At 39.9% G+C, this 13,925-nt stretch overlaps 1 protein-coding gene across 3 annotated transcripts in view; it reads left to right on the plus strand.

Moving 5' to 3' along the window:
* Positions 1 to 13,407, plus strand: part of LOC106938287 (oxysterol-binding protein 1-like) — a 28,083-nt gene extending 14,676 nt beyond the window's left edge. The window contains exons 2-17 of one of the 3 annotated variants that reach the window (XM_015020226.1): positions 54 to 233; positions 1,617 to 1,825; positions 1,911 to 2,073; positions 2,185 to 2,296; positions 2,376 to 2,574; positions 3,643 to 3,757; positions 3,850 to 3,907; positions 4,007 to 4,174; positions 4,293 to 4,538; positions 4,669 to 4,789; positions 5,220 to 5,323; positions 5,407 to 5,502; positions 6,732 to 6,916; positions 7,030 to 7,259; positions 7,465 to 7,512; positions 12,927 to 13,407. In XM_015020226.1, the coding sequence (XP_014875712.1) occupies positions 91 to 233; positions 1,617 to 1,825; positions 1,911 to 2,073; positions 2,185 to 2,296; positions 2,376 to 2,574; positions 3,643 to 3,757; positions 3,850 to 3,907; positions 4,007 to 4,174; positions 4,293 to 4,538; positions 4,669 to 4,789; positions 5,220 to 5,323; positions 5,407 to 5,502; positions 6,732 to 6,916; positions 7,030 to 7,259; positions 7,465 to 7,512; positions 12,927 to 13,069 (2,340 nt within the window). In that variant the 5' untranslated portion in view covers positions 54 to 90 and the 3' untranslated portion in view covers positions 13,070 to 13,407. Of the gene's footprint in view, positions 1 to 53; positions 234 to 1,616; positions 1,826 to 1,910; positions 2,074 to 2,184; positions 2,297 to 2,375; positions 2,575 to 3,642; positions 3,758 to 3,849; positions 3,908 to 4,006; positions 4,175 to 4,292; positions 4,539 to 4,668; positions 4,790 to 5,219; positions 5,324 to 5,406; positions 5,503 to 6,731; positions 6,917 to 7,029; positions 7,260 to 7,464; positions 7,513 to 8,605; positions 8,784 to 12,926 lie in introns of those variants that run through there. The other 2 variants (XM_015020229.1, XM_015020227.1) reach the window with 2 other exon arrangements.
* The last annotated feature ends 518 nt before the right edge of the window (positions 13,408 to 13,925 follow it).

The raw sequence follows: 13,925 nt of genomic DNA on the forward strand, positions 1-13,925 counted from the left end.
ATGTTTTGCAATTATTTGTTTGTACATGCTTAATATGTGTTGTCACACTCCAGGATTTAAACTCGCTGAGTGAAATCACAAGTAGTTGTGATGTCTGAGCCCAAACCCCCCACTCCTACCACCCCGACCCCTGGAGACACGTACAAGGGATGGCTCTTCAAATGGACTAATTACATAAAAGGTTACCAGAGACGATGGTTTGTTCTCAGCAACGGATTGCTGTCTTACTACAGGTGAGGAGTACAGATTTAAATGTACAATAATGTATAAAACCTGTAAAACGAGGGGGGAAATATTCAGGTTGTTTTATCTGCTAATGTACATGGAACCTCAAAAATAGAAAGTGGTTTTATTATATGTTGGTATCAAACAACATTTTACTTTCAAATATTTTATTCATGTAAATGAAGTCGATTCCAAATCTAGTATATAGATTTGGAATCTATATACTTGGAGTATTTTACACTCAGAGTGGTTTATAGCCAGACATTTATTTCTGTCAGTTTGGATGATTGTGAAAACGCTACATTTTGTTTCTATTGAAATGATGCTAGAATATTAGCAATTGTGTATGATGTAGTAGTGGAAAGCTTATTTTTATTACTGAAACTACATAATTATGGTCAGAACTGCTGACTCGGAGTCCAAACGTTTTGTCATATGGGCCAAAATCATCAAGTTAAAAGAACTCATGGGCCAAGAAAATAAATAAGAAAACAATAATCAAGCAAATGAGGTAGATTAATTTGTATTTTTTTGTAGGAAAGGGTTGTTATTTATTGTAATAGGTCCAAAACTTAAAAAAGACTTTTCGTGTTTATTATATATTTTTTTTAAAGCATCCAGTTTTCTAATTCTTTTGGACTTGATTGAATGCATTTATTTTATATCATGAAAACAGGATTTGAGCCACTTCTTTCAAACCTCTGTGCTAAATCTGTGCTAAATTCAGCCAATTTTTTATTAAATGAAAACTGACTTAAGTGCAGCAAAATCGACTTTCCAGTAAAAATCTGACTTGTTTTCATCTTATTATGAATACAAATACCTTAGTGTTGTCCTTAACATTTTCCATTGGAAAATAATTATGTTGGTAATAACTTTATCTTGATTAAAAATAAAAAGTTTCCTTATGCATCTAAATTTGAACTAAATTTGTATCAGTTTTTAACTGCATTTGGGGGCCGCACAAAATCAGTCAAAGGGCCACAAGTGGCCCACATGCCGCAATTTGGACGCCCCTGTCAGTCAAAGAGCAGACAGGCATTGTAAAAATTGGAAGTGATATAAAAAGCTATATGTGTGTGTGTGTGTGTGTGTATATATAAAGTTGAGTGGAAGAATAGTTTGGTGGACACAAACAAACGGTACGCAAACATGGAATATTTTGTTGAAATTTACTTGTATAAATGCAGGTAAATTAAGATTATATTCAAACAAAACTTAGACTGTTGTTTTAAGAGGAAGAACCCCAAAAAGCTATGTTTAAAAATTGGATCTCCTTTTTTTAAGTAATTTTTTTCCCTTGTTTTTGTTTACACACACATTCATGTTGCAGAAATGTTGTGTGTCTGAAACCAGATGCTTTTGACTCTCCACTGTGGTGCTGTCTCCAGGTGTCAGGCAGAGATGGGTCACACCTGCAGAGGCACCATAAACCTGGCCACCGCCAACATCACCGTGGAGGACTCTTGTAATTTCGTCATTTCCAACGGGGGGGCGCAGACGTATCACCTGAAGGCCAGCTCCGAAATCGAGCGCCAGCGATGGATCACCGCGCTGGAACTTGCCAAAGCCAAAGCTGTGCGCATGCAGGACGAATCTGGTGAGACAAAAGGCCCGATAAAGACAGGGGTCACGATCACTCTCGTTGCGTTCAGAGACGACATGCTGCTTGTGTTTGTCATCAGACGACTCTGCTGATGAGTTATCTGCAGCGACCCCTACCTCCACACAGGCCGCAGGATCTCATCCGTCAGAAGTCCAGTCCACGCTGCGCACCCTGGGCAGCAAGGTGGAGGACCTCACCACTTGCAACGATCTGATTGTTAAACATGGCTCTGCTCTCCAAAGGTTAGCGTCTGCTACAGAGCATCCAGGAGAAACAAAGCTGGAAATGGTTCATTAGCATTCTTGCTTTATTTATTTTTTTTATTTTTTTTTACTGCTTTCACAAAACATTAGGTCTTTATCAGAGCTGGAGGGGCTGCAAGTTGGAACGGACATGGGGGAAAAGATCCGACAGGTCACAGAAAGGGCCACACTGTTCCGAATCACCTCCAACGCCATGATCAATGTAAGGTTTAGTCTGTTTAGAGCTGCTGAGGCTGCTGCTGAGTTTTTCTTCCTGACATGACAGAGTTTTCATCCTGAAGGCCTGCAGGGACTTCCTGTCCATCGCCCAGAGCCACAGTAAGCGCTGGCAGAAGGCCTTACAGACCGAGAGGGAGCAGAGGATTCGCCTGGAGGAGACACTGGAGCAACTAGCCAAACAGCACAACCATCTGGAGAGAGCATTCAGAGGCGCCACTGTTCTGCCACCTTCCCTCAGCAATCCCAACTTAAGCATTAAAAGTAAGGCTCTCATTTTGGACTTCTGTCTTCTTAGTCTGTTACCAGAAATCCTACATAGTCTAAGCGGCTGGAAACTAAAGGTGCAGAAACAAATTCATTTTATTGAGAATTACAATTCCTAGTCCTGGGAATTCAGAATCTAATCAAAATGCACAAAAAATATGTTCTGAATCGAACTGTGTCACTGAAAATAATAATAGAATTGAATCACTAGACCCTGAAAGATTTGCATCTCTTCTGGAAATGCTTGATTTGATCATTGTCCAGGTTTGGTGACGTATGGAACAATGTAGTAGCTTCCAGTTGGAGTTTCTTATTAAATTAGCAATAAGTATAAAATCTCAATGACTTTTTACAGTGATATTAATTAAATATAGAAATTTGTCTCATCAAAACACAGAATTTTTTTTCCAAATCCAGATTGTTTTGGTGTTTGAGAGAGCTCAGATAAGTGCACATCAATTTCAAAATCAAACTGCACCTGTTGTTCCTGAACTGGGTCAACAAAGTACTGGCTTTCCCCTTGTCTGACCACTTCCTCCCTTCCATCTCTACCTGTAAACAAACCATTTCCTGTTCAGATGTGGTTACACAGGGAATGGTTCTGAAGAAAGCTGAAATCTCTCAAACATGTTCATTCCAGGTTGGTTCTACTTCCTGTTTCCATATAAAATAGTTCTGAGTGATTTGACAACTGATGATTAACATGACTTTACCTGATTGGTTGTCATAGCGAGTAGATCGCTTCTCTTGGTCAGGTAATATTTGACCTATTAGGTACAACTACTCAATCGTTTGTTAAACATTTTAGATGTAAAGATAAAGGTTGAGTTACTGCCTTCACCACATTAACTCAGTTAAAATGCATCGACGTGTTTGTGTCGTCATTTTTGAAACAGAGATAATAAACTCTTCTCTCTTCTTCTCTTCTTTTATACTCAGTCGGCCAGAAAAATGAAAAGATTGATCTCAGAAGATTTTTTTTTTTTTAAATGTAAAATATTTTGGAAGTATATTTTCAATTATCCTCTCATTCTATTATGTTTTTATTGTCTGTCATGTTTGAAGGCGGTGTTTCAGGAAAGGGCGATGCCAGTGATGAGGACGATGACAACGAGTTCTTCGATGCAATGGAAGACCCAACAGGATTTATTACTGTTCCTGCTGATCCCAAGTACCACAGGTTGATCTTCTTTTTCTGTTTTTCTAAATATTCTGTTCTGCAGTACCTCACTCCAGCAATGCGTCATGTCTTCTCTCGTCTCTGTTCTCCAGGAGATCTGGCAGCAATATCAGTGGGATAAGCAACGAGACGGGAATGGACGACCAGTCGGTAACGTTCTCGTTTTTCTCTCCTGATCTCCACTGACTTAACGGGCTAACTTTACACTAACCTTCCAGATGTTTCTCCCTTTTATTCTTCCCCAATCAGTATGACGAAATGTCCTTGGCGTCTAATTCTGAGTCTTCTCCGCCTCTTGAGCTGGAGCCGGTCAGACAAAGACGGACTCGTATTCCCGACAAACCCAACTATTACCTTAATTTGTGGAGCATCATGAAGAATTGTATTGGGAAGGAGCTCTCAAAGATACCGATGCCGGTAAGAAATCAATCCGTCACCTGAAATCTTGGATCTTTCTATTTTTTTTTTTTTTTGTCCCCTAAATGAAGTAAAACAAAGTTTTATTTTTTTTTTCCTTGTTGTCTTGTGTTTCCAGGTGAACTTCAATGAGCCGCTGTCGATGCTTCAGCGTCTGTCTGAAGACCTGGAGTACTACGAGCTCCTGGACAAAGCCGCAAAGTGTCAGAGCTCTTTAGAGCAGATGTGCTACGTAGCGGCTTTCACCATCTCATCCTACTCCACCACGGTCCACCGCACGGGGAAGCCCTTCAACCCCTTACTGGGAGAAACCTTTGAGCTGGACCGGTTTCGAGAGTCCGGTTACCGCTCGCTCTGTGAACAGGTCTGCAAAAAATATACATACACACCTGAGCTGTTTGCTTAGATTATGCCGGTTATTTCTGTTCAGTGTTGTGTTCAGTAATGAATGAATGAATGATTAAATTTCTTCCTCATGGCCCCGCCCCCCTCAGGTGAGCCACCACCCACCAGCTGCAGCCCACCATGCCTTCTCTGAGAAGGGCTGGACCCTCAGACAGGAAATCACACTGGCCAGCAAGTTCCGGGGAAAATACCTTTCCATTATGCCTCTGGGTAAGTTTTCAGCTGTTTGTATAGTTGTGGTTTAAAGTGAAAATAATCCCTAAATCAACTATTTGTCTTTATTTTTGTAACTGATTAACTGTCTAAGCATATTATTAGGGTTCTACCTTTATGTTTCTGTGCGAATTATGACAGTTTTGTGCAATTCTTTTAGCTTGGCATTATCTTGTAAAACTGAGTGGGGAGTAGTGAGTGTTACCGTGGCAACAAGCGAGCATTGGTCGATATTCAGCTTTTTTAAAGTTGTAGTATGTAACTTTTACAAAACTTAGTTGTTTTGTGACTGTCATGACCGTAAGAGACAAAAAGGTGATTGACGGCGCTAAAACCCTCCTCCTGGCTGTTCTTCTTTTTTATTATTACGGTATTATTTATTTATTTTTGAGTAGAATAAACCTCTGTTCCGGTTATCTGTCACCAGGCTCCATCCAGTGTATGTTTGATAAAAGCAACAATCACTACTCCTGGAAAAAAGTCACGACGACTGTACACAACATCATCGTTGGGAAACTGTGGATTGATCAGGTAGCGGTGGCAGTTGTATGAAAATGATCTTTTGTGTAAAAACCCTCAGTGGTTTTTGTATCTGACTCGACTTCCTCCGTCAGTCAGGAGAGATCGATGTGGTGAACCACAAGACGGGAGATCGATGCCACCTCAAGTTTGCTCCTTACAGCTACTTCTCTAGAGATGTACCCCGGAAGGTGAGCCAGCGTTCTGGTAGAGGAGCGCATACTCCTTTGCCTGAAGCACTTCTTTCTGTTCTGTTGGATTCAGATTGGAAAACAGCATTTTAAGGTTTTTGCAGACATCTTTTCCAGAAGTTCTAGGTGGAAGATGTACTGTGACGTGTTTAGTATTTTAGAACCTGGAACAGGATTTTGGTAATTTTTCTGTCTTGAATCCGTGTTCTACATTGAAATACAAAAAAAATCCTTCAAATGAAAAAGTTTTTCAGTTTTTTGAGGTTTAAAATATTTTTCTTGATTATCTCAATGACTCTGGTATTTGCATGGTATTAAATGAGCAAACCTATTCTGACAGCAGCAAAGCCAAATTATCAGATGTAGATTAAAAGGATTGGGCACACTGCATTTCACATTGTATTAAACCAATCTCTCTGTTTTTACATTTGAAAACAAAAATGTGTTTACATTCAATTTACAAACTTAACCCGAGTTAACTCCTATAGTCCTTTGTGAGGTCCTAGACAATTTTTTCTGCTGAAAGGAGAGAAAACTACGGCGGTGTTTTTGGGGCTTTGTAGAAAGGGGGGAGGAAAAAACAACAAAGGAATAACTCAAAAAATTTGAAAATCATCTCAGAAATATTCTAGCAAAAAAACTTGAAAAAAAAAAAACTTTGGGAACTCAGAAATGTCCTTTTTTTTTATATAAAATATGTTTTAAGATTAATCAAAAAAATTCCTTGTTTGTCCAGAAATTGTAGAAAATTTTTTGGATTAATCCAAATATTTTCTTGACTTTTCAACCTTTGAAGCTCAGAAATCTTCTGAGATTAATCTCAAAATTTCTGAGCTTTTGGGGAGAAATGTACTCTTTAATTTATTTTCCCCCTGTTTACGATGGCCCTAATACGTTGTTGTAGGAAGCAGACCCCAAGGATGTGTGCAAAACTCTGGATTAATGTATTAAGATATATATACCAAGCCATGGTCACAGAATCATAATCTTATGGGCCTAGCAATAGAATCAAAGACTGTGTGTTGTCAGTTCCCTTACATCAATTGTAAATATTGATGTAAGGGTCCCTGAGATGCAGCGAATGTGATCTGTGTCATTCTGTGGCATCATGGTATAAGATTATCTGAGAAACTCGCTTCTTCCTTCTTTGTTCACTATGTCCTACAGTAATAAAAAAGCATTTTCTAATACTGCGTGAGATGTGAAATGTGGGTATTTTCCTCTCTCAGGTGACAGGAGTTGTGACGGATAAGGACGGGAAGGCTCATTATGTTCTGTCAGGAACATGGGATGAGAAGATGGAGTTTTCCAGGATCATGCAAAGCAGCAAAGGCGAGAATGGCACCGAGGGCAAACAGAGGACTGTTTACCAAACCCTCAAACCCAAAGAAATCTGGAGAAAGAACCCTTTACCGTAATTTTTTTTATTTTATCTAATCCTTCTAATATTTAGAGCGAACGTGAAAATTCACGAGGTTCCAGAGTGACGCTTGGTGCTTCAGATCTTGCCTGACGATGTCCTTACAGGGAAGGAGCAGAGAACATGTACTACTTCTCCTCTCTCGCGTTGACCCTGAATGAACCCGAGGAGGGCGTGGCGCCGACAGACAGCCGGCGGCGTCCGGACCAGCGCCTGATGGAAGAAGGTCGCTGGGACGAAGCGAATGCAGAGAAGCAACGGCTTGAAGAAAAGCAGCGCTCTACCCGGCGAGAACGGGAAAGAGACGCGGTTAAAGCGGCTCCAACGCCTGAGGAAGGTAGGAGCCGATCAGAGAAACTCGTTCATCTGCAGATCTGGCATCTGTCCATCCATGCTCTGTCACCTTCAGTCATCATCCCTAAACCAAGTTCATGTCTGAGGATGCAACTGGTGTTGAAATCGGTTCACTCTTCATTTTTGTCTGACTGATAACATTCTTCCCTACATTTTAACATCTCTTCATCCATATTTGTTCCGTTTAGTTCTTGCACATGAGGGTGGCACCACAGGAAGTGAGGTTTCTGATGAAAGCAAGTATCATTTCATATTTGACTGGGAACAAAGTGCCCTGTGTTGCTTTTTTTTTTTAAAGAAATTTCTGTAAATTTTACAACATGGGGAATTTACACAAAACATTCCTGTTGCTTTGATTCATTTGCGTGTTAGAAATTATTCAATCTCCCATGGCAACCATTCAGTTGCAGTCTTCATACATCCACCTCACAGAGCATGCCTCCTCCATGACTCCCCCACTCAGTTTCTTTAGACTAGCCAACAGCAATTAGCAAACACCTGGTAAAACTGAGCATCTGCTGAACTCTTTATAGGAGCTACTTCTCAGTGAAACACTGGTATAAATGTTGTTAAAGGGTTAATAGAGGAGCCATGTTGGGATGACTTCCTGGAGGTGGAGTTCCAGAAGGAGCAAGAGTTTTTAAAGAGACCCAATTGGCACCATGTTCCTGAAAAATACATGATTCTGCCCCGTTAAACTGAATAACATTTTAGTAGTAATCCCTGTCTTTGTTTTTTTGGGATATAAAACTTATGTCAGTATTAAAGTAATTTATGATTCATAGTAAAGCTAAAACAATATAAATAGAATATTTTGATTTAATAAAGTTAGTTTGAAAGCTACAGCTCACATATTTGGAGAACAAAATAATGAAACGGATCAGAAGCCACTCCAAAGTCTACAGTCCTCATGGTGGAAATGAATTTTTCAACAGATTTGTCTGTGTCTGTTTAAGCCAACTGGAGAGCTTGTTGCCAAAAAGCTCAAATCTTGTCAAAGCAAAAGTTTGGGATTAAGCAACAAACAACCAAGCAAACTCTTTAATTTTATAAAGACTTTGTTTCCTGTCACTTTCAGACAGACACAGCCGCTAAAATCAAGATTTGATTGCAGAAGTTACTTAATTATGTTAAACATGGATTTATGCGCCTTCTAAAACGCTTTTAGATGACATTTGTTGTGAACTGGTTCTAAATAAATCAGCCAGACTGAACAGAATCATTAATGCAACGCATGGCACTTTGTTTTATTTTTTTTAAACTACACATCAACATTGTGTGGATTGTTTTATGAACTGATATTTTCTGTTTGTGGTGGGGTTTGCTCAGCTGATGCAGAGGACTCTCCCCCCCTCACACCTGTTGCATGCAAGTATCCCCCAACGCTTTCACCCTCTGTTGTATTTATTTAACGAAAATATAAATATCATGTGTAAACTCTAGGAAAATCACCCTTTTAATCTTTTTTTTTTTCTTTAGCCCCTTATGGACATTCTGTCCCTCTATACCAAAGCAAGTATTCAGATAAAATCATCATGTAGTAAAAACTAGACATGCTTAGAACCCAATTTGGGGGGGGGGGGTTCGATCCAATCCCAGTTTCTGAATTTTTATAAATATCTGCTGACACTGATAGTTTCTGATCCAGAACGCCTTAGGTTTAATATTTAATTTTAATTTTGGACACTAAATAAGCACTTTGGGGGAGCTGTAGACTCCAGAAGTCCAATGAAGTCTTCTGCTTTTTACTCTGAGGGTTTATCTGAGTGTACAATGGGCTGAAAAGCCTCTTGATCTACAACAAAACTACTTTGTGAATGTGTAATTTAATTCTGCCAACGGTCATCAATTAATCATGAGCAGAGGTAGCCCTGCACTGTGTGCATACATGAGGAACAAACTCCTGTTTTATTAAACTCCTGTTTTGTTAAGCCATGTACTGTTTTATTAAGCCATGTACTGTGAAAATAAAGTAATTAAATTAAATAAAAAAGTCAAGAACCTATGAATATAAGTCAAGAGCCGTATAATTTTGATCCCCTTCCTTAAGGAAGGGGATCAGCTCAGATACAGAGATTTCTGTATCAGCTCAGATACAGAAATTTCTGTATCAGCTCAGATACAGAAATGGGATCCGATCGACCCTATAGCTCTAATGAACAAACCAACACCTGTAGGGTGTAGGAAACCCTACACAATATTAAGCAATCACTTCATTTCCTCTTCCCGTCTCATTATCCCTCTCTCAGCGGAAGGCAAAGAACAACCTTTTGGAGCCCTGGCCAAAAGCAAGTAACAGTGCCCTGTTCTCTGTTGTAACCTGTCATAGAGCCGGATGTAGATCAGCTGTGATTGGCTGTAGAATTTTGCTCCATAGACTGAGATGTACAAGCTTGGTGTAACAGTTGTGTATCTGCTGGCGTTTGATGGAACCTTGGCTGCTTCCACTGACTCCTCATTCATTTTCTTTCCGCTTTGTTTTAAATAAAGTTCATCCAAAACAGAGCATTATTATGACCGTCTGAACTGAATTCAAGGTGCAGTATGTAACTTTTATTTTAAAAAACAAACATGTTTTTTGCATATTTATTAAAACTGCTTCTATGTGGTGACAGTATAATATGAGACAGACTAGAAAATTCCTGAAGAAATTTAACCGGGGCATGCTAAAGTGTCCCCGTCGGTTGAAACCCAGTGTTTTGATGCTAAAAAATTAGCATCAATGCTAAAGAAAGCTGCAATGTACTCAACAGCATGTGGAGAGTCTCAAGCATGTTGAGTAGCATGGACTTATGCCATTCTCTATGTTAAAATTAGTGTATAAGCTAAAATTAGCCAAAATGCTAATGTTAGTCTAAATGCTGGCAGTAGCATGTGGAGCATCACTAGCATGTTGTTGTGTTCCACCATGTTGTAGTTCTGACATTCTGCTCTGCCCTTTATATTAAAGTGTTCCGCCAAAAGATGGCGTCTTTGTAGTCCAAACCAGCAGCTCTGCCTTTCTCTGTATTCTCTGTTGCTATAGTGATTAATCCTCAGCCAACTGCAATGTGTGTGAGACAGAGAGGTGGAGAAAGATTTCTATCTTCATAAGACACCCAGTCAGTTTTGATGAAAAAATGCAGTCCGAACAACTGCTTCCCGTTCAGGATCCGTAAGGCCGATCCAAAAACCGTTTGAAGCATATGAGAGGGCTATTTGTCGTCTCCGATACTTCCGCAATTCATATCCGTAGGTCACTCAGAGTAATTGCAGTGATGAAAGAAAGATGGTGTGCGCTGAGCTCAGAAATTTTTCAGAAAAGTCTGAAAATGAATGGTTGAGTGCCTGAGGTTACCCTGTGACATGATTTCGCTCTGAAGCACCTTGCCAGAAAACCGTCAGCCCTAGAGAAATTTTGAAAACATTTTACGGGAGCAGGCATGCGTATCAATGTCATGACTGACTTTCATACCGATAGACCAATTTTTGTAGGCGTGAGAGCGATTTCAAAATCATTTTGGGGTCAAAAATCCAGTCCATTTTTCACTCTAACAGAGCGGCACTTGGTGGCAGTTACACTCTGCGTTTCGGCAGTTGGTTTTTCACTTTTTACGTCGCCATCGTAACTCCGATTCCCAATAAAAATAATAGCTCCAATGCCGGGATCAAGCTGCACGTTTTGATACCATTTTTGTAGGTGGGCACGCAGCGGTACGAGCCGCATTAACAGTAATGGAAGAATATTAAATAAGCCTTCTGACTACCAGTAGTTCATTTTTGTCCTCTGTAGAGGACATTTCTAAACTTGAATGTCTCCCATCCCCTGCATTCTACTGAATTAATTCCTTTTGGTATCTACAGAGGACATTTAGGGCTTTTCAATGATGCCACATGTGAAGGGGTGGGGCTTTTGTACATTCATAAAAATGATGTACATCAGTAGAAGCACATTTTATGGGGAGAGACAAAGTAAGTACATAAAACTTTTTATTGTGCAAATTTTGGTTTAAAATTTTGTTGGCATATTCTAAATAAGTCTGTTAGCAGCATATTAAAACATTCTATGAATTATTTTGACTATACTTTATCGTAGTTTTTAAAAGTTGAAAAATTGTCCTCTGTAGTGGACATTTGTGATTATTTTTCTGTTTTTTCTGTATCCATCCATCCATCCATCCATCCATCCATCCATCCATCCATCCATCCATCCATCCATCCATCCATCCATCCATCCATCCGTCCATCCATCCACCCACTCATTCATTTATCCACCCATCCATCCATCCATCCATCCATCCATCCATCCATCCATCCATCCATCCATCCATCCATCCATCCATCCACCGACTCATTCATCCACCCACTCATTATTTATCCATCCACCCATCTATCCATCCATCCTCCCACCAACCCATCCATCCATCCATCCATCCATCCATGTTCTGTACACCCTTGTCCCCTAGTGGGGTCAGGAGGTACTATTCTCTATCTCCAGCTAAAGTTCCGGGCGAGAGGTGGGGTCACCCTGGACAGGTCGTCAATCTGTCGCAGGGCAACACAGAGACAAACAACCATATACACACTCTCACACCTAGGGAGAATTTAGAGAGGCCAATTAACCTGACAGTCATGTTTTTGGACTGTGAGAGGAAGCTGGAGTACCCGGAGAGAACCCACCATGCACAGGGAGAACATGCAAACTCCATGCAGAAAGACCCAGGGCCAGGAATCAAACCTAGAACCTTCTTGCTAGGCAACAGTGCTCAGTTTTGTCAATGTGAAATTCATTCTTATCTTGATGTTTGGATATTTTCTTTGGGACAAACTGGTTGCCATCAAGGTTCAATTTCAAATGTATGGGGTTCCGATGTCCACTGTAGTGGACGCATGATATTTCAAAAATAAATGTTTTTTTTCCAAAAAAAATGTTTTCAGTATGCTAATTACCTTACAAAGATTGTGGAATTTAAAAGAAAATGGTGATTGGACAATATTTTTTTTCCTGGTAGTCAGGAAGAGACATTCTATTGGGTGTAGAACAATAGGTGCCTGCCATGCATTGCATAGCTCTTCTCTATGTAATGCTAATGGCTTGCCCCAATAATCAGTGAAAAGATCAACCTGCTCTACATCCTCCCTGAGCTGCTACTGCTGCCTGAAGAAATGCACTGCTACCAACTAAAAACAATCAATTCAGAGACTGCAGGAGGGTCTTGGCGCTGTCAATCTTCTCATGTACACGCTGCTAACTGTGCTAATGGTGGAGAAACAACTTACCGTTACAGGAACATGTTGATCTGCTGTAATCGGTGGCTATGCTAATTAGCCTGAGCATTCATGAAAGCAGCGCCACACGGCGAGGTGATTGACGGCGCTAAAACCCTCCTCCTGGCTCTGATTGGTTTTCTAGAGAGCACTTTGGGAATGCAGACTAGCTTAATTTTTTTTTCTTTCAGATTAACTGTCACTATACTGCCATGACATGGTGACAGTTTCAACAAATGTTAAAAATATATATAAATTTATATATATTTTGTTTGTTTGTTTTTTGTTTTTTTAACAAAAGTTACATACTGCTGCTTTAAAGCTTCATGTGTTGCTTCTCGACTTGCAGTTTAAACATTCTGTGTTAAAACTGTGATTTTATTTTGTCTGGCTTCCTCCTCAGGCGCCCATCCAGACAACTACCAAGCGCTGTGGTTCGAGAAGATCCACGACTCCGTGTCTGGAGAGACGCTGCATGTCTACAAGGGAGGCTACTGGGACGCCAAGGAACAGGGAAGTTGGGAAATGTGTCCCGACATCTTCTGATTACAGATACCTGTAGCCTCAGGATCAGTCTGTTGGATGTCGCCCTCAAAGCACACTCGGTGCTCATGGGTATTGTAGTCATTGTGCTGCTGGTTGTGTTGCATTCCATTGGCCTCATGAGTCAGATCTAAAACCCTCTAGTTCCACCGTGTTCCAGGGGAAAGAGAGAAAAGCAGTAAGTTATGTTCTGACAGCTCAATGCTAATCGTAACTATTATTACTGACACGAGGAGAAAACACAGAATACTGCATTTTGTGCATTCAGTCACTGGAACAGAACATTCACTAATTCCTGGACAAATTGACAGAAGAAACAAGCTAAAGTTGATTACCTCACTGCAAAAACACATTTCACCAAATCTTTCTGATCTGGTTTCTAGTGTAAATATCTTAGTGTACTTTAAATAAGTCAAAATTTACTTGTAAGTAACTTTTCAACAAGACATAGGGCCTTGATTTAAGTTAATAATTCCCTAATATTTATGAAAAAGTAAAGCAGATTATTTCACTTATAACATGGGAAAAATGTCTTGTTAAAAATGGAATAATCTGCTAGAGAAACTATAACTTTTTCATCAATACTAAGGAATTGGTTAAAACAAGCTCATATTATCTTGCTGGAAAGTTACTTGTAAGTTACTTTTGTCTTATTTTGTGTGTACTAAGATATTTGCACTAGAAACTAGACCAAAAATACTTGAGAATTTTGTGTTTTTGAACAATCACAGTGCTCAACCGTCAGCTTTCCTCATGCATGAAGCAGCCATGTTGGATTTTGAGTGGATGGTGTAAAAAAGCAACTTCTTTACTCCTACAACTCAGAAAATCTGACTTATGTGTTCAGTGAAATGCATCA

The sequence above is a fragment of the Poecilia latipinna genome, unplaced genomic scaffold (genome assembly GCF_001443285.1).
Source record: "Poecilia latipinna isolate Pla-1442-1.1 unplaced genomic scaffold, P_latipinna-1.0 Scaffold2550, whole genome shotgun sequence".
NCBI classification, from domain to species: Eukaryota; Metazoa; Chordata; class Actinopteri; order Cyprinodontiformes; family Poeciliidae; genus Poecilia; species Poecilia latipinna.